Here is a 21,254-nt window from a genome sequence, read left to right on the forward strand (position 1 = left end):
ATTTGTCTCTAGATTGTCTTTTTTATTCCAAGCAGTCTTATACAAAAATGAACACCTGCGTGTGTGTGCGCATATGTGTGCGTGTGTGTGTGTGTGTGCGTGTGTGTGTTACTGTGGTGCACCCATCGATAATGCAGCGTGCAGAGACGTATAGTAACAGCTAAGAACATGATTTTGCTATTAAAACTGCGGACTGCTGTAGATGGGAATGTATTTCTAAAGTTTATTTCATCGGTCTTAAAGGGCTTCCTGCTTTTCTTTGCTGGTTGAGGAACGGTTCCTTCAGCTGTTGGTCTGTTTTCCTTCGTCGGTCGCACACTTACGGTCGCAGTGTCCAGAACGCACAGGCAACCCTCCACTTATTCTTTACTTCCTGCCTGCAGTCCCCCAGCTTAGCTGTGCTGCCTGTGCACCAGCGAGACTGCGCAACTGAATCTGCTCCCCCAGGCACACTTTAGGCTGATCAACCAGAGGAGTCGCATAAAGGAAATTGCTTGATTAAATCTTGGCCATTTTCACACGTTCATTGTATAAAAACGTATTTAACAAAACGAACATCGAGAATTACCCTCCACCCCTATTCATTCACACTCCAATTCACACGCGCGCGCACACACACACACGCACACTTCCTGCTTGCACAGTACAGACGAGTATAAGCTTTGCTCTTCAAGGTCTTCTGCATATTCATGATTTCTATACTTACCACTACCATTACCACTATGGAAATACTACGGTAGGTTCCAGTGACCCTGTTCGTGAGATACTCCTGGTTTTACTGAAGTTTGTAATTCTGCCCTTGGCTAGACTGGAGTCCGTCTGTCTGAGGCATTGTCTGTCATTTTGAAAGAAGGCCAAAGGATCACTGATCCTGGATTAACGGACAGGGTGAGTGAGTGTAGGGACACACAGAGGTGCTCTGTCTGTCCCGGGCGTCAGTCGCCGCCCTGGACAGGTGAGACGGACAGACGCAGGTGAGGACAGGTGTGGCTTCTGCACCGTTGGGGTCTGTTGTGTGGGGACAGGGGAGGCAGCTGAACTAGGAGTGCACGCATCACAAATATGTACAGCAATGTATGTGGTGCCATAATCTGTTTTATACATATGTGCATGTACTCACATGTACAGTATGTGTATAAGCATTTGTTCATGTAATGAAGTGAGTGTATGAGTGAGCATGTGTGTATGAAAGAGATTCACAGTTTAACTGAATTAATTATTGAGGTTGATGATAAACCGGGGCAAGGTGCCTAGCGATAGAGGGGAGGAGGAAGAAGGCAGCCAGCGCCACGAAGACGGGTGCTGAGGCGGCGTTGACCGGGTGACAGCAGGCACGTCAAATGGACACGGGGCAAACGATGATGCGCTTCTCCAGCATGACGCTGAGCACCAGGAACAGGAAGTAGAGCAGGAACATGGTGAAGCCCAGAGCCTTGTTCATCTTCCACTTGCAGGCGGCGATGGAGAGGATGACGAAGAGGAGCATGAGGAAGAGGAGCACGATGGCGCAGAAGAGCCCGTTGCTGCTGATGGCCACTGGCACGAACCCGTTAAACAGGGAAAAGATCAGCCAGGGTACCGGCAGCCTGCAGGAGGAAGAGAGGGGGGAGACTGTCACCTCAACGGTCTTCCCTAAAACATGCAGAGAAATCTGTCAAACCAGAGTCACCATGCACACGTGACAATCACCAGGAAATTGAGAGATTACGTGGTGAGTCAAGAGTTCCTGTTGAGAAATGTGAAAGACCCACACACTGGTGTATAAAAATGCATACATCCAAAGAGCAGGCTTCTGTAGAAATATACATTTATTGTCCATAATGCTCAAAATTCTGAGCAAAAGAGCAAACAACCACTGAACGTTTCGGTCAGACCTTCAAGAATCATGTACTAAATGTACTAAAATGTACTATTAGATATATTTATATGATCTATAATACAGTAAAACTTGGTTTCCCATTATTAATACCGGCCTAGGAAGTCATGCTCATATAACTAAATGAAAAACAGTACCATCTAGACATTGAAGGTGCTCCTAAATTAGCTGCTATTTATTATGTAGTACAGTTATGAAAGTTAATGGCCATGGTAATGGAGAAACTCTGCCTGTTTGCCTGTATGTCTGGTACCCATTTTATTGTTTTATCATCTTTTCCCCGAGCTGGAACCATTACCCTTGGATGATGTCACCATTTGTCTGTCAGAACAAGTGATGTCACAATAGAGGATTTTTTTTTTTTTTTTTTTGGTGATGCCCTAATAATAAATTATTTTCATCGATGCCGCTATAGCCTTACCCAATAGTGATGTCAAAGATGTTGCTGCCCACGGAACTGGACACGGCCATGTCGCCCAGGCCCTTGCGCGCCACGATGACGCTGGTGATGAGGTCAGGGATGGAGGTGCCAGCGGCCAGGATGGTCAGACCCATGATCTCCTCCGAAATACCAATAGTCTCACCCACCTGCACAAACACACACGGGTCAGGTCTGTCATTCATGAAGGTGTTGTTTGTTGACTGTATTTGTGGTTGGTGTTGGTGTTGAAGTTGGCATTGGTTGTTGGTGTTTGGTGCTATTAATGAAATGATAAAAGTTACATACATTTTAAAAAAAGAAAACAAGCAGACCACTGACATTCTGACTACCCCCTTGAACATTATTTAAAGTCATACAAAAAAGAACAGAACTGCAAAGCATACTGTAAGCTGTACACTACATTAAATCAACAGCATAAACAGCAAAGGCTGTGAACCACGTATTGGGGTTGGGGGGCTAGGTAGATGTGTGGGATGAAGAAGCCAAGGTGTGGTCTATAGAGGTGGGTATTTAGTGTGTGTTGGAAGATGGTCAATGGCTCTGCTGGTCTGACTGCACTGGGAAGCTCACCCCACCTCCAAGGGGCCAGAACAGGCAGTAGACCAGGAAGTGCAGGCTCAAAGAGGGGTAGGGGGTGGGGGGGGGGGGGGGGGGGGGGCATGGCAGGAACAGAGAGCACCTCAGTCACTGGCTGTGCTTTAGGTTGTGATTTTCCCTCCAGCTCAAGATGTCATTCAGGCAGGCTAAGATGCATACAGAGACCTATAGACCAGACTCCACTACACTAGACTACACTATGAAGAAAGCTCTGCACGTACCTGGTGGGCCCACCACACCATCAGATAGGAGAACACGGCAATCCACAAAATGGAGCCCACAAACGTTCCCATGAAATACCTCCTGGAGGCCTGCAGAACAGAAACATTTTTAAAGTTTAAACAGTACATTACTACACTTGTAGTTTAAACTTTGTCATCCTAAACATTAGCACAAAGGACAAGAAAGGCTACAAAATAATACTGTGCTGAGCTATATTTTAATAGACTTTGTGTCCGATGTAACCAGGTTTTTATAGATTTCCACATGTGCACATGTAGGTTATTCAGTGAGTTGTCTTGATTTAAAAATGAGTCGTATGGACAGTAGTAGTGATGGTCATGCTGTAATGATCTGTGGTCTTTACCGGGTTTCGAACGTCAGGGATGGTCAGCCAGAGGGGGAAGACGATGGGCAGGAGGAACAGATAGGTGGCCTGTTTTCGTCGGGAGTCCGGCCACTCCAGTGACAGCGGCTCCTCGTTCTCCCCCTCCTCCTCTTCCTCTTCCTCGCTATCATCATCACTGTCCTCTTCCTCGCTGCTGCCAGAGACATCTGACCCACCCAACCCTGCTGCTTCCTGCTCCTGAACACAAACACACACGCACACGCACACACACACAATTATTTATCTCACCAACAGAAATACACATGCACATATTCACACAGAAGCATCGGCAGATCACAGATCCCATTTCATATAAACTCATGATAGATGACCAACAGAGACACCTATAGCTACACATTTGCCTCAGAGGGAATGACAAAAATAGTGGCAACAGGAAAGAGTAAAACTGTCTCAGTGCTGAGAGATGAAGCTTTAAAAGGAGACCCGTCTAATACTCTACCTTTAGTCCCTCCACATAATCTGTGCTGTCCTCCCTGTCGGCGGGGTGTCGGGAGGTGGACGGCTCTGGTGGGGGCGTCGTCTGGACGTTGACGGCGTTGGGGTGCTCAGTTTTACTGCCACTCACATCTGCAGGTTCACCGACAAACACCTTTTGTTTTATTCACAGTGACCGCGGTTTTTTTTCCCCGGGGAACCACCTTGAGTAGGAAATGCAAATACTCGCGCAAAAAATCAGATACGAATACGCAACATACGCGACTAATGCAAAATGCGCAAGGACAGACGAGCACGGGCTGTTACTGCGCGTCGCCCCGCTTATTACAGGCGCGAGAACACGGCGTGCCGTGACCTTCATCCGCTCGAACGCCCCGAGATTATCCTCGGGAAATTAGCTTTCTCGCTGAGTGCTCTCCAGCCAAATCGACGTCTAAATTCATGTGGCTGCAAAGCTCCGTCGTGGAAGACCGCTCTTCACTCTCTCCCCAAACCCACACCCAGCCGCTGGGATTTCGACTACAAATCTACCAGTAGTGGGTAACATAGGAACTTTTCTTACAGGATAAAAAACAACTAATTTAAAATCTCAAATATAACCAATTAAATAAAATCATAGCATTGCTTCCTTTGGCTCTTTATATAAAACAATTTTAAATTATGATTTTTATTTTTTTTTAAAGATTGAGCTGATTTAGAGTGTTACAAAAATCTGATTCAACCTAGTTGATATACACTGCATTACACATATTTAATAAAGATGACTGACTGTAAAAAGAAATGTGAAATTCAACAATGTGCTGGTTCAGGCCATTAAAAAACATGAACCAGCTCATTCAGTCGTATTTTGGACACCTGGTCTTATTGAAAGGACAAAAAAAGTATCTTGGATCAAAGACTAAATAAACTGTACTGTTACATATTAAATAAGCCATCCCATTTGGCAGAGCACACAGGGGTACCAGTTCCACTGATAATTGGCACACTGCGCAAACCAATCACATTTCAGTATAGAGCACAGAAATATATTGGTGCACACAGAGGAGGTTTATGATCAGTGCAGGTGTGAGGACAACTACAAGCCTGCAGTGGAAACAGACATCTGTGAAATTAATTAGAATGTCGTACAGTGGACAGGGGAGCTGCTTATATTCACACGGTTTATATTCTTCGCACAAGAACATGTGTTTCTCCTGAAAGTCAACCTAAACAAGCTGTGCTTAAATTCCATGGAATGGCTGTAAAATATGGACACATACAGTACTGGCACAAATTATGGAAATACTACATTTATAAACACATGTTGACAATGCTATATTTTGAAATAATTTATACCAATTTATAAATGTAATAAGTAATAAATGTAATATTAACATAAAACAAAAAGGAAGAAATAGCATTTGTGTTCAACAAGTAATAATTATTACACGTTCCATTAGTATTAGTTCATAGTTCATTAACATAATTAAACAGCCTATTGTACCTTACTGTTGAAAATTTTATCATTTTTCTTTGACCAGTATTTTCTCCATAAAATGATAATATTCATGTCAGTTTTTGGCTTGTATGCTTTATTTCAAATTACTGATGGTCACATAATGTCATTACCACTTGCGGTCAGGAAGATAACTGTTTCAAATATTTACAGAATAAAATGGCTTTGAGAAACAACAAAGCTTTAAGAGTACTAAATTTACTCTTTAAGCACAGCGTTTCCATAATTTGTGCCAGTACACACACACACAAACAAACACACACACACACACACACACACACACACAAACACACACACACCCTTTAAGTGGCCAGCTGTTCCATTTAAAGGAGACGTAGCAGTTACTGTTTTAAGAAGTTATTAGAAGAAACAGTGGGAGGAAGGACAAGGGATCATCTAAAATGACATCATCATATTTATCACCTTCTGCTCTTCCTCTGGGGCTCCTGGACTCCACCTTTCCTTGAGCCATTTTAGTCAGGATCTCAGCTTTGTGCTTAAACTTCACTGAAAACCAGAGGCAGACACCAGCATATCATTAAATATAGCATCCGTACTCATACACCTGATGTAACATATACACTCTGATATGGCATCATTATTTCATTTCATAACAATTTCATTGGTAATTTTCCTATTTCTTTTATTCATTTTTCCATCATTATACATAGATATACATGTGTTTCTGTGCTTTCATTTCATGATGTTTACATACTATTGAAACATGAGTACATGTCATGTCAATAAAGCAAACATATTGAGAGAGAGAAAAAAAGGCATGTGTAGAAGGCGGTCATGGGGGGATGGGTGGGTTTGGATTTGGTGAATACCACTGATTGAGACTGCTGTGTGATGTCATAATAGCACAATAGAATCAGAACAGCACAGGTAAGGTCAGAGGAATCAGTTCAGCTCTTCTGCCTGTTTCAATGCGCCACTAAAGGACAAAAAAGCCATTGAAGTGTAGGATGATTGATGGGCAGCAACTCAAGAGCCAGTAATATCCACCGCCGTCAACGACAAACATCAAGGACCCCGGCAGCACTCAGCACACAAAGACAGCGCTACATCTCAGTGATGGGGATGACTGTGCGGCTCCTCCTTATCGTGAGCCATTTCACTGCACAAAAGAAGCACACGCTTCTAATACACATGCACGTAAACGTCATGCACATTCACATACGTGTGCACACTGGAGCTCGCTCATACACAGACGCACACATAGAAAAACACTAACGCATGCACGTGCACATGGACACGCACACACACACATTTGGCTATCCCATCTCTCTTACCTTTCCCCTGCACTGAGCTCCCAGTCTTTACCTCTCCATTAAACACAGTTTCTAGTGGACAGAGATAGTTCATAAGAGAAAGGTTACAGCCTAAAAGTTACCTACTCTGTGGTACATCTCTTTCCAAAGCACAAAACAAAGTTCCTGACAGGGAGCTGAGAAAGGTCACCCCTCAGAAACCCAACAGCCAATCAGAAAACACAGTAGTCCTGTAAATGATAATGTAATTTAAGAGGACAGCAAGTATATGTCTTCTGTCACAAACAGTGCTCAAATCACATCCAACAGACAACCGAGTGAACAAGCATGCACTATGTGTAGGACACTGTGGGTGTGTGCTACAGTAAGTACCACAACATAAGAACATTATATATCATGTATTTTAACCTAACAATTAAACCATTGTTTTCTATTGGCCCCAACATTCTGTAAGAACAAACTGAGGAACAAAGAAAAGGCCACATTGGATTGAAATGTCTCGATAAAAGGCTGACGTTTGCACATGACCCTGAATGCAGCATGCCTTCTATGGTACTAATAGTATTATGAACAGGCACGAGCATTCAATTTACGAACAATTGGCATTCATCCTGTAACATACCTGGGATAAGCATACATTTGGAAGTCTGTACGTGCTTCATGAATCTCACATTGGTTTTTAGTTGGAACATATTAAGAACAAAAGTAAGAAGAATTTAAGAAACGTTTTGTGAATGAATTATATTGAATCTAAGTCTAACAGTACAGTGTAGAGTAAAACACTGTGGGCTTAGCAGTGGGTGTAGGGCAGTGTCTGCATGGTTTTTGGAGTGAGGAAATACAAAACTTTGAGAAGGCAATGCGTGAGAGGAGGCCGACTGAGCGGTTTCTGGTGACCTGTACACCAGCGCTGTGTCAAGATAAAGGGATTGAGCTCAAAGTAGCTGGCTTAGGTCCAGCCTTCATTAGCAGAATAATAAGCTGATTAGAGAGCAGTATAGGACAGGAACTGTCAGGCTGAGCTTAAGAGACAGATAGAGAGAGGGAGAGAGAGATAAACAGAGAGAGAGAGAGAGAGAGAGAGAGAGAGAGAGAGAGGTAAGCTAATCATCAAGCTGTGCAGTCAGGTGACTCATATCACAACACCCTGACTAATTTGACCACCAATTACATTATTCAAAGCCACCTGTGACTGCTCTCTAAGACGTGAAAACACTGAGAAAGTGCTTGGTTGGGACGTACCAAGCATTTACAAACCGTCTGCTCACAAGAGGATCCATTCAGTCCCTGTCCTTGGGATTCAATGTCCAATGCTTAAGTGGGTGTTTATAGAGCAACCAATCCTTCTGTTTCAAGTTCAGTCAGAGGTATGTTAGATATTTAGGTATTAAGTCTTAGGTACAGTGTAGTACATTTTCACAGCTTTCAGAAAACAACATTAAGCCCTTTAAGAGACCAGGGTTCCCACTCATTTTAGGAAATAATTTTCCAGGACTTTTCAAGGACAATTTCCATGACTTAGACTTACAGACATGAAACATGGACAATGGTAGCCCAAAGCCGGTGGTAGACCGGAGGGGGGGGGGGAGGGGGGGGGACTGTGCAAGTACCATAACCATTCAAAACTTTGTGCTGCTGTATAATCCCGTATAATCTCAAAAATGAGAAAAGCGGAGAAAAATGCAGAAAAATATGCAATCTCAGCTCTAAATATACTGTTTAATAGCTTGACTTATAGTCTAGCCTACAATTTTCCAGGACCTCACAAATATTTCCAGGACATTTTGTAAATTTCTCATTTTCCAGGTGTTTTCCGAGTCAATAAATTTCCAGGTTTTCAAGGTTTTCCAGGACGAGTGGGAACCCTGGAGACGTGTGCAGCTACTCTCTTGCTTCCTTTCACTGTGAAAATCACCAGCAGGGCTGTGCAGCTCCTGAGCTTCAGGAGTCACCACTGATGCACTTGGCCCAGGCAGGGGCCTGACTGACCGACACAGGAAATGATGTCGCCTCTGAGGCAGGTAATATGCTGGTGACTGAAATGTTCACTCCCTGGGCAATACTACAGCAAATCCTGCATCGCCCCACGGTTTCCAGCCATGTTTGGTGTAAGCACGACCAAGGGATGCATCACTGCATCAGGAAGAATTAAAGTGCCTCAGCTGGACAAACCAAATGGGAGCCCCTATTTTAACATATATGTTGAATATATTTAGGTTTAAATATAATATACATTTACACACACACATAAATATCTGTATGTATTACGTATGTAAATCTCTTGCTGAGTCATGGTGTATTGGGATATATGGCAGTGGGCCCGGTGAGGCCTGGCACTCGTACCTTCCCCCAGTGGGTCCAGGGTGTGGATCATCAGCTGGAAGATGGTGTTCCTCATGGTGCTGTTATGTAGAGAGGCGGAGCTACCGCCTCTCTGCAGGCTGGGCTTCGACTGGGGGCAGGGAGAGAGGGCAGGACGTCACTGAGGGTATGTCCAGTTGGTTACTGTGACATCACAATGCTCATATGCTCATGATTAGAACCAGTGTTTTCTAGTCTTTATCTTAGCCAAGCTACAGCTGTGGTTCACACAGAGTATAGGGCCAGCCAATCATGTGATCTTAACCATTGAAGAGTGGGTTTTTTGGAATGTTTTGGAATTTTAATCCAGTGTTCTATTACTCCATTGCTTTCAGTTACCAGTAGTGATTGTTACATCAGCATTAGAATGTTCAGTTAATAAGAACATTCTCATTACATACACTGCATGGCCAAAAGTACGTGGACACCTGACCCAACATCTCATCCAAAATTATGGGCATTAATATAGAGCTGGTCCACCCTTTGTTGCTATAACAACCTCCACTCTTCTGAGAAGGCTTTATACTAAATGTTGGAGCATTGCGGCAGGGATTTGCTTCCAGTCAGTTGGATGAAGTTGAGGTCAGGGCTCTGTGCAGGCCAGTCAAGTTCTTCCACACCAGCCTCATCAAAACCATTTCTATATGGACCTTGCTGTATGCCCAGGGCCATTGTCAGGCTGAAACAGGAATGGGCCTTCCCTGAACTGTTGGGGAAGCACAGAATCGTCTAAAATGTGATTGTATGCTGTAGCATGAAGATTTGCCTTCACTGGAATAAGGGGCCTAGCCCAAATCATGAAAAATAGCCCCAGACCAAGGGGTGTCCAGATACTTTTGGTCATATGTTGTATGTGTGATCTTACACCTTAAAGGGTTAAAACCATAGATACTGTGCATAATTCCCTGCCACATGATGTTGAATTAGCATTCAATTCCACACGCAGTTTCTCACAATTGGAGTGGGACTGCAATCAGAATATATCACCATTCAACTGATCAAGACGGAACGGCAAAATGTTAGAATCAACTTTAATGAAAATCAACGAGCATGGAATTTCTATAAATATTAAACATTAAATCCATAAATTTTAAGTCTCTGTGTGCATGTGAGTGTGTTTCTGTATGCATATGTGTGTGTGTGTGTGTGTGTGTGTGTGTGTGTGTGTGCGTGTCTGTGTACACACGTGTTGAGTGGCACACCTTTAACTTACTTTTACCCTGCTATTGCCCTGCTGGGTTTCTTCAGGGTTGTTGGCCTCGCCTGGTGATCCACTGTCCTGTGTGAACAAATGAGATGCTTTAGCAGAACAAATGAGACATGCAGTAAGAAAAGCCCTTTCTAAAGGGGAATTTTTCCCAGGGCTGCACTTTTAAACAACCACAAAATATTATGTATCCATGCTAGTGACATGAAAGACCAAAAGAGAATGCTACCCATTTTTCTAATAATGTAATTTATATCTGTTTTTTGCAATTAAAGATGTGGATCATTAGTTTATTAGTTAGTTTATTAGGATCCCCATTAGCCGTTACACATGGTAACAGTTACTCTTCCTGGGGTCCACATAGAACAATATACAAACAAACACAGACAAAGCAAAATACATGGTAAAGGTAACAGAGAAAAAAATAAATAATGATATTAATAAAGAAAAAAAACGAATTATCACTGGTAATGAGTGAGTGAACATCGCATTTACATAGCGCCTCTCCATATATACGCTCTCGCCTTTTAACCTTAATCCTGTGAGTGCCCCCCTCTGTTTCTGCATGTGAGCACACATAAGCGTGTCTGCAAATGAATGTGTGTTTGTCCTCTTGTCTGTGTGTGTGTGTGTGTGTGTGTGTATGTGTGCGTGCGCGCACATGCATGTATATTTCTGTTCACGGTGAGGTTCTGCATTTGTGGCGTACACACGTTTGTTTGTGCTGGGAGGGTTACCCTCAGCCAAGGCTTGTAGTGCCCTTGCTAGCTCTGCAAATCAAATGAGGGGCCACCTGACATTGAGCATTAATTCTGAGCGGGAAGGTCCTCGTGTGCTCATTAGGGTCTGATTGCAGGAGTGTGCATCCCAGCTGGTCCCAGGACAAGTGCCCAGTGATTTCAGACCGGGGCTCTGAAGTGTCTGATTAAAGGGCATGATTGTGGCTCCGCCATCGCCGCGCTGCTGCACAAGAGGCGGTCATCTGGACCGTTGGCCGAGTCCCGCGTCTTTCCTTCAAACCGCAAAACCTGACTGCCTCAGAAAACAGCCCCGCGCACACACACACAACTGTGCCAATGGACGGTGGATTGCGCAAGCTTCCTGCACTTCCTACAATGCAACTAGACAGACTAAAGCACATTGCTTGTCATCACTGTTCCTGTATTTTTCCTGTTTTTTTCTAGTTCAGTTTGTTAGCTGAATTTCTTTTTCTGCCTGTGAATAATTTTTTTTTCTGATAATCGTTACTTTCAAATGAACATTAGCATTACCATAGCTGCGGTATCAAAGAAGATTTTCCAAACTGCTGAAAGCCCCAAAATATTTGAAAAGGCTGCAGTTGTTATCAACATAATGGTGAGGTAGGGCCTCTTCCTCCACTTAATGGACTGTGTTTCGACACACACATACCCACATGAGAAAAGAATCTCCATTACCATTATCCTCACCATGTTCACCGTCACAACTTTCAACATCAAAAACCTAATTATTCCCATCACACTTCATCTTCATCACCATTATCACCATCATCATCATCATCTTCACATTAATCATCATCCGCATCAACTCCGTCATGGCGTTCACCTCCGTCACCGCCCTCGCAATCGCACCGCTCCCACAAACACCTGCGCCCCTTTTTTATCCCGCCTCATCAAAGGCGGAGGTGAGGGGGTCCCTTTTCTGTGAGCCGTCGGGGGGGGGGGGGGGGTCATGAATAAACATGAGCGGCTTCACAGCCAGCGTCCTCTCACATCCACACACTCTGAAACAATAACAGCCCAGAAAGATTCCTCAGTAAACATTTCCCTCTCAAATTTTTCCTGTTTTAGAAATTAATTTTTTCCCCCCCAAATTTAATAGGAATGATAACGAAGGAAGCGCAGTCATAACGTATTTCTAATTTTTTTTTTTTTGACGATAATTATTTTATTCACGGCTGATGATTGCGCGTGACTGAGGAATGTCGCGTTTCTTGCCAGGGCTGTTCGACGCTGGCGGTGGGGACGGTGTACCGCCTGTCACGAAACCAGGTGGCTGCCTGTCCAAATTTGAAGCCGGACGTTTCTGTTGTGCCTTTAATCGAGGTAACCCAGCTGAGTTTCAACTGCATGAACAGATAATGCTTTTAAAATGTACCAACAGACCTGCTGAGCATGGTCCTTTATTACAAGCTGAACCACTGCTACCTTTCGCATGACATAATTCCAGAAACCCATATCAGGGATATGTGGCCCATCGAGTTCACAGGGGTGAACCAGCTGAATTTTTTAAATAAATGAAAATGGTATGATTAATAGTATGATATTTTTGTTAACATGTTAATGCCTTGTACACATACATGGCTGGATGAAAAGACAATATCTCAGATGAAGCCAATGTTATCATGTTATCTTTGTAATATGGAACCATTTTATTAAAAACTGCATATCTGTGAGGGCGGGGAAGGGTGAAGACCAGACGCGACCAAACAGGGGATCTATAAGTTACCAAAGGGCACTCCAGTAACCACTGAGTCTCGTGAGAGACGAAATAAGGGGGTGCTATACTCCCAGGGGACGTATCCCAAATAATGAATAATAAACCCCTAAACAGGTAACTGAGGAAGAAGGAGTATATAAGGAAAATAAAGGAATAGGGAAAAGAGAAATGAAAAATAAACAACTTCGAACCGAAGCTGAGAAAAAGAAAATGTCTTTTCAAAAACAAACAGAAGAAGTTCTGAGGCCAACTAAAACCAGGGGGAAAAACTGGTTAGTAAAGGGTAGAAAGGTTTGTGCCCCAACGGTGACACAATAACCCCTTAAAACCGCCGGCCTCAGAATCTGGACCTATACCGTCCTAATACCTTTTTCCAAAAAAACAAACAAACTGAAGTCAGAATTCTTTTTTAAATCTCTTTGTTCTTAAATTCCTTATACCTTGCTCAGGAATACGACAGGGAACTGGCTAGAGCAAAACACGTTACACTCAAGCACCGTTCCACTGCCTACTGACGCTTTAAATACCCAGCCACAGGTGTGGCTGGTAATCAGCGGAAGGTGTGAGCAACCCCCAGGTGAAACAGATCAGAGGTAACCCTGCAGGAATGCATGGAATGTTCAAGCAGGAACAATCCTCCCACAGGAACCAAAAATAACGATTAGCCGAGTGGCTAATCTGCAAGCTCGAACTAATCGTCCCCACACACCAAAATAACGATTAGCCGAGTGGCTAATCGGAATGCTAACCACTGAGCCGGTGCAGGCACAGAAAAATGATCTACCTGCACAGAAACCGTGACAGTACCCCCCCTCTAAGGACCGGCCCCAGACGGGCCCTCGGACCCACGAGAGCGGAAATCCCGGATCAGTTCAGGATCCAATATGTCCCTAGAGGGAACCCAACAACGCTCCTCCGGACCATAACCCTCCCAGTCAATGAGAAATTGTACCCTACGGCCCACACGCCTCTCGGCCAGAATGCGACGCACCGTATAAACTGGTTCCCCATCCACGAGTCTAGGCGGAGGTGGGGGTTTGTCCACAGGAGCCAACGCGCTTACTAGAACTGGCTTAAGACGAGAGACATGAAAGGTAGGATGAATTCTCATGGACCGGGGCAGCTGTAGGCGAACCGTGACCGGGTTAATTCTCCGAAGGATCTTAAATGGACCAATGAAACGAGGAGCGAGTTTACGAGACTCCACTCGTAGAGGGAGATCACGAGTAGAAAGCCAGACACGCTGACCCACCCGATAGGAGGGCGCCGGTCTGCGGTGTCTATCGGCAAGCCTCTTTTGACTGGCTGACGAGCGTAGAAGTGAAGTACGAACTCTCCTCCAGGTGGACCGACACCGCTTGACAAATGTCTCTGCGGAGGGCACCTCGATGTTCTTCTCCAATTCTGGGAAGAGTGGAGGTTGATAACCACATTGGGCCTCAAACGGTGAGGTGCCCGTCGACGCGTTACGTAGCGTATTGTGCGCGTACTCTGCCCACACGAGTTGACGGCTCCAGGAGGTAGGATTGGAAGAGACCAGACAGCGGAGAGTGTTTTCCAACGTCTGATTTGTGCGTTCCGTCTGTCCATTGGTCTCCGGGTGAAACCCTGATGAGAGACTGACCGACGCCCCCAGAAGCGAACAGAATGCTCGCCAAAAACGCGCGGTAAACTGCGGGCCACGATCCGATACTACGTCTTGAGGTAACCCGTGTAATCGGAAGACGTGGTTAATAACTAACCGGGCGGTCTCCAAAGCCGACGGAAGTTTAGGCAACGCTATAAAATGAGCCGCTTTCGAGAATCTATCCACGACGACTAAGATGGCAGTGTTGCCATCAGAGGGTGGCAGCCCAGTGATAAAGTCCAGCGCTACGTGACTCCAAGGGCGACTAGGAACGGGCAATGGACGTAAAAGACCCGACGGTGGAATGCGAGAACCCTTGTTCCGAGCACAAACCGAGCAGGCCGAAACATACTCCCGCACATCCCTCTCCATGCCAGGCCACCAAAATCGCCGGGATAAAAAATCCTTGAATCTGTGGACACCCGGATGACAAGTCAGATGCGTGGAATGTCCCCAACGCAACACCTGGGCGCGTACCCTAGCAGGGACAAAGAGACAGTTAGGCGGACCTCCACCCGGATCCGGCTCAGACCTTTGAGCCTTCCGGACCACTGACTCAATCCTCCACATAGCAGGAGCTACAATCAGAGTGGAGGGAACAATGGGTTCTGGGGAGCGGTTGTCGTCTGATTGGTCATAGATTCTAGACAGGGCATCAGGTTTGATATTTTTTGAACCCGGACGATAAGTAAGGATAAAATTAAATCGGGCAAAAAACAGAGACCAGCGACCCTGCCGTGAATTCCGTCTCTTAGCGCTCTGAATAAACTCTAGGTTTTTATGATCTGTCCAGACCGTGAAAGGATGTTCCGCCCCCTCCAACCAATGCCGCCACTCCTCCAGAGCCAGCTTGACTGCCAAAAGTTCACGACCCCCGACGTCATAATTCCTCTCCGCTGGGGAAAGGGACCGCGAGAAATATGCACACGGGTGCACCTTGTTATCTAAAGGGGACCGTTGAGATAAAATGGCTCCCGCGCCAAGCTCAGAGGCATCCACCTCCACCACGAAAGGAAGTGCCGGGTTAGGCGTGATGAGAATGGGCTCAGAACAGAACATAGACTTTAAAACCCGGAAAGCCGCGTCGGCTTTGGGTGTCCAAGCAAAATGAACACTGGCCTCCTTCTTGGTCAGCACAGTGATCGGTGCGGCTACTGCACTAAAATTGCGAATGAAACGCCTGTAAAAGTTGGCGAATCCCAAAAACCGCTGCACCTGTTTAACCGATGTGGGTGGGGGCCAATTCTTAACCGCAGAGATTTTATCAGGATCCATTTTAATAGTACCCTCAGAAATGATAAACCCCAAAAAAGAGACAGATTTGGCATGGAATAGGCATTTCTCTGCCTTCACGAACAGTTTAGCCTCCAAAAGGCATTTCAAAACCTGCCTGACATGACTGACATGCTCAGCAGGAGTGTTGGAAAAGATTAAAATGTCATAAGCGGTAGTTCGGGCCAGCCTGATTCGCCGGCTAACGATCGGAATGCTATAGAGAATTCTGCAACACTATTCCTTCCCTGCCGAAGACGGGTTAACCTAGTGGCCGCCTCGCTGCCCGTAACATCGTGGTCAAACACCCTTTCCATCTCCTCAATGAGGCGGTCTGAACTTGTCATTATGGGCGAGTTTGAACGAAAAAGTGGGTCAGCCCAGGCCAGGGCTTGGCCCTTAAGGAGACTAACAATAAACGCCAGCTCGAAACTGTATAAAACATTGTGTTATGAACCCCCGGCATTTGCCGGATTCACCTTCGAACGGAGCAGGGAGCTGAAGTTTAGGTTCCTGATTACTCGAGAGCGCTGGTGTGTATGTCTGGGGAGGAAAGGATTGTGCTTGAGTACTGGGAGCGCGAGCATCGAGTCTCCGAAGAAACTCAGTTTGGAAACGCCTTGTCTCCTCGCGTTCAAGAAGTCGCTCCTCCTCTACCCGGACCCGGTGTTCCTCGAAACCTCGCCTAAACTCCTCGGAAGCCACCTGCTGGCGACCCATAATCTCTAGCAGGCCGGTCAGTGTAGCTTCCTGGCGGCGTGACGCCTCCTCTTGTAGGGCCAAACGCTCGCACAGCTCTGCCTGTTGTGTAGTGTCATGATGGCTTGTTGAGCCGTAACAGCCTGATCCAGGCCGATGGTCGCTGGTACTTCCATTTGGCTTGAGTGTTCTGTGAGGGCGGGGAAGGGTGAAGACCAGACGCGACCAAACAGGGGATCTGTAAGTTACCAAAGGGCACTCCAGTAACCACTGAGTCTTGTGAGAGACGAAATAAGGGGGTGCTATACTCCCAGGGGACGTATCCCAAATAATGAATAATAAACCCCTAAACAGGTAACTGAGGAAGAAGGAGTATATAAGGAAAATAAAGGAATAGGGAAAAGAGAAATGAAAAATAAACAACTTCGAACCGAAGCTGAGAAAAAGAAAATGTCTTTTCAAAAACAAACAGAAGAAGTTCTGAGGCCAACTAAAACCAGGGGGAAAAACTGGTTAGTAAAGGGTAGAAAGGTTTGTGCCCCAACGGTGACACAATAACCCCTTAAAACCGCCGGCCTCAGAATCTGGACCTATACCATCCTAATACCTTTTTCCAAAAAAACAAACAAACTGAAGTCAGAATTCTTTTTTAAATCTCTTTGTTCTTAAATTCCTTATACCTTGCTCAGGAATACGACAGGGAACTGGCTAGAGCAAAACACGTTACACTCAAGCACCGTTCCACTGCCTACTGACGCTTTAAATACCCAGCCACAGGTGTGGCTGGTAATCAGCGGAAGGTGTGAGCAACCCCCAGGTGAAACAGATCAGAGGTAACCCTGCAGGAATGCATGGAATGTTCAAGCAGGAACAATCCTCCCACAGGAACCAAAAATAACGATTAGCCGAGTGGCTAATCTGCAAGCTCGAACTAATCGTCCCCACACACCAAAATAACGATTAGCCGAGTGGCTAATCGGAATGCTAACCACTGAGCCGGTGCAGGCACAGAAAAATGATCTACCTGCACAGAAACCGTGACAATATCACTATATGTATTCAGGCTATTGTTAAATTCTAGAGCAGTCTTGGAGGGCCACAGGTTCTGTTGGTTTCTCTTTTCACTTTAAAATTAGCATCCAATTTCAGTACATGAAACAAAGTGAGGTGATTTAACAGTATAATTAACCTCTTTAATAGCTCAGTGAAGTGTGCAACAACAAAACCAGCAGAACTGGTGCTTCTCCAAGATCAGCTTTCAAGACCATTGGTGATGTATCAAATTCTCTACATTTGGGTTAAAAGCCTCACAAACTATTATATTTCAAAAGTTGACCAAGACGGTGCAAAGAAACAGTTGGTCTGTTCAGTTTCCCCCCTTTTTACATTAATAGGTTTCTCTTTGTGACTTAGCAACAGGTGTGATGTGTGATGGTCGGGAAAAAATGGATGAGAAATGCATGGCGAATATTGAAACTGGTGAGTTTAACTGTTGCAATTTACTGTTGAAATTATCAGCAAAAACCCTGCCCCATGCAGCCTCTGTCAAATTGGGCTGGTTTCTGCTAAACCCCACCCCCTCAATTGTGTCATTGGTCCATTCAAATATTACACCATATTTCCCATCAAGGATTACACAGTAGAAATTGTGTACCTCCTGATTGCACTGTAAAGCAAATACAGGTCTATTAAGAGGTGTTATAAAATTATATAAAAAGCAGGAGGAACAAAATACTTCATTTTGTATGCGTTTGGCTATGATCTAGGCACAATGGCAGGAAGTGGTCATGACAGTTTGAAACTCCTGTGAAGTATTTTCTCATTCTGGTGGACACATGGCACATAGAACCATAGAGAGTAGCAGCGGACAAAGAAAATACTGGGCTTGTGACAAGAAGTTGCACGGTTACAAATCCATGTTTAGGCACTCCTAGATTGATGTATCAGCTGCCTGTGTAATAGGTCTCTGGAAGAGGTGAAGATGTTACCTGGCACAGTCTAATTCCAAAGACAATGATACTTAACAGTGGTCAAGCAGAGGTACAGTTTAGAGGACCAGAGCGATGGCTCACACTGACCTTGTCAGGCTCCTCCAGAGCGATGGCTCACACTAACCTTTCAGGCTCCTCCAGAGCGATGGCTCACACTGACCTTGTCAGGCTCCTCCAGAGCGATGGCTCACACTGACCTTGTCAGGCTCCTCCAGAGCGATGACCTTGACGATGCTCTTGTGTCTGTTGAAAAGCGACTTGCAGGCGCGCTCCAGCTGCACGTTGTACTTCATGAAGCCCACGTAGGTGAGGTACGCCGACACCAGCAGCAGGCTCTCCCACCACACGATGAAGTTGTCCAGGAAGAAGACGATGAGCATGAGGAGGGCCAGCGTGTAGAAGGAGACGTCGCGGAAGAGCGGCCACCAGGTGAGGTGGAGCATCTCGCGGGAGGTGAGGGCGCACATCCCGATGACGAAGAGGATGTTGAAGACGGCCGAGCCCACGATGGTGCCGATGCCCACGTTGCTGTGCGCGATGAACACCCCGATGAGAGAGGTGAAGAGCTCGGGGGCCGACCCCCCTGCCGCCATGAAGGTGGCCCCCGCTACGTCGTCCGAGATGGCCAGCTTGTCGGTGATGACCCCCAGGGCCGGCACGAAGAACTCGTCGCAGACGATGGCCAGCGAGACGAACATGTAGACCATCCCGAAGACGTGCAGCGCCACCCAGCCCTGTTGCCGCTGCTGCACCGAGAACAGGTCCTTCGGGTACTCGGCCCTCCTGTGGGGGGCAGCACTGGGGGAGGGGAGCGTGGCATTGTGGGCCAGTGTAGCACTGGTGGTGTTTCGGGTTGGGTGCCCGGCGGGGGCCAGGGTGGGCACGGGTGCGTCGGGGTCCACAAAAACGCAGTGCCTCAGCTGAGCAGTTGTGGAGGAGGTCGGAGGGACCGTTGCGGCTGTTGCTGGAGATGTTTGGCTGGAGTCGCTCAGCTCCCTCCTGCCCATTTTGAGAGCGTCCACCCCCTCCACCCCAAAGTCCTCCCTGGTCTGCCAATCTGTCCTGGGCCAGGCCCTCACAGCCAGCTGGTACACACAACACAGCAAGATTCCGGAGAGGAGCAGTGCAACCCGGCTCCAGTGAAGTCTTTTCCTTTGTGAGAAATGCATCTTCTCCACAAGATGATGTTGACACCTATCAAAAAGACAAAGTCCAATGCGCAAATCCGCTGTCTGTGACAGCTACTCCGAAGTACTCCCCTGTCAGCCTCTGAGGCGCTTATTACATTCGGAGAGGGGAGCGGGAAGCGGTATGAGAGAACGATGCAACCAACAGCTGCATTTCATCTCATCTGGAGAACCTCACACTCCTTTCCCGGAGCCGCGCACCTGTAACAATGCGTGGAACAGTGCGTCGAAAATGATGACATGTTGGATTTTAGCAACAGGTAGCTCGCCCGTTCCGTCGATAGTTGATGCAGTTCGGAACACGAACGCGCATGTGTTAACATGGAGAGCGCAGCGCGTTTATGAATTAGTCTTTCACAGCTGAAGGTTAAGGCACACTGGTACCTGTTACTATGACTACACATTTACAGTATTTCTCCTCTTGCGCTGATAAATGTAGCCTACCCAAAAGCGTAATTTTCTATGATAGAGACAACCACATAATTCCCCTGTAACAGAGTCTTTACAGCAAATAAACAGTGTGAGCGGGTCCTAAACCTAAAATATTTTAATTGTTTAGACTTAAATTAGACTACTGGGTAAATTATGCGGTCGGAATTTCTGCACTTAGATTCTTAAATATTTTCATCTGGTCATTTGCGTTATTTAATTCTTAATTAATCGAGACGACGCGTGGTTGGAACTTACCTGTGGTTGCTGGATTGCGATGACAGCACAACTGAGGTTCGCCTCAGTGAACAGTCCACAGTCCACAGTCCACTGTGCTGAGAAGCGTAAAACGATCCAGAGATTTGCTGGCGAGGTCAAAACTACAAAGTATGAGAGTGAGGTCAAGTAGGCTATACAACCTGGATTAGCAGAACGCCAGTAGTTAATACAAGAGTCTTTTAAGAAGATTAGGCTGAATGTCCTATCTCTCCAACTTTATATGTCGAACACATTAAAATGAAAAGCTTGATTATTGTAAGGAGTTTTTAATCGGTTCTACTTTCTTGGTCTAACTATTAGTCTAGCCTACTGACGGATTCCATTTGATATTTACGTATCCGTTTCCAAATAAAAACTGCTTAGTGCCGTCGTCACCGAATTCATTCGGGCGCAATCAGATTGAATGAACTATGCCATTGCATGGCAGGCAGCCCACAGAGAACAGCCTCACACCAAAACTGTACGATACATCATAGGCTATTGTAAGTAATCATTATCAAGACATTCACCCCAGTGCCTATAGGCTACGTTGTACTGAGATATTAGTCTATTTGGCCACAACAACATTTTTCTATGGTAGGCTGACTAGCCCAACAATACGCTTTAAGAATGTTTATGTTTTCGCCATTGAAGCCACTGTTTTACACAAAAGCCCAGCTCCGCTTAATTGTATTTCATGTAGGCTATTTCTCGACGCATCACAAAACTGGCATATGCGAGCTTTCATTTCGTAATTCATAGTGTCGTTAAAGTAATACATAGTCTATACCGAGGGCGTGTCGAATATAATACTTGCCTATAATCCCTCCCACAAGTGGTTTGCTCAAAATTCACGAGTAATCTAAACCAATAATGCGCAATGTTTGAAAAACAATTTATCTATGCCTGAACTTGAAATTGTAAGCAATGTGGTAGCCCTCTTTGTAGTAGACTACTAGATATGTAAATTGCCGAGGCAGATGTGGGGGTTTCAGGGA

The 21,254-nt window shown here is 45.6% G+C and overlaps 1 protein-coding gene across 4 annotated transcripts; it reads right to left on the reverse strand.

The window, feature by feature from the left end:
- Positions 1–203: 203 nt before the first annotated feature.
- LOC135255151 (sodium/potassium/calcium exchanger 1-like) lies at positions 204–21,019 on the reverse strand. Of its 4 annotated transcripts, none has more exons than XM_064335944.1 (11): positions 20,257–21,019; positions 18,580–19,770; positions 10,322–10,387; positions 9,091–9,199; positions 6,769–6,819; positions 5,897–5,980; positions 3,983–4,110; positions 3,502–3,714; positions 3,137–3,226; positions 2,298–2,464; positions 204–1,586 (listed from the first exon to the last, which is right to left on the reverse strand). In XM_064335944.1, exons 2-11 carry the CDS (start codon positions 19,549–19,551, stop codon positions 1,337–1,339), a joined length of 2,130 nt encoding a protein of 709 aa, XP_064192014.1. In that variant the 5' UTR covers positions 19,552–19,770; positions 20,257–21,019; the 3' UTR covers positions 204–1,336. The 4 variants fall into 4 exon arrangements, with proteins under 4 accessions (XP_064192014.1, XP_064192013.1, XP_064192012.1 ...); XM_064335943.1 differs by having other exon boundaries at positions 3,502–3,720; positions 18,580–19,576; positions 20,257–21,017; XM_064335942.1 differs by having other exon boundaries at positions 3,502–3,720; positions 20,257–21,017.
- Positions 21,020–21,254: the final 235 nt, after the last annotated feature.

Source organism: Anguilla rostrata, chromosome 5 (genome assembly GCF_018555375.3).
Source record: "Anguilla rostrata isolate EN2019 chromosome 5, ASM1855537v3, whole genome shotgun sequence".
Classification (NCBI taxonomy): Eukaryota; Metazoa; Chordata; class Actinopteri; order Anguilliformes; family Anguillidae; genus Anguilla; species Anguilla rostrata.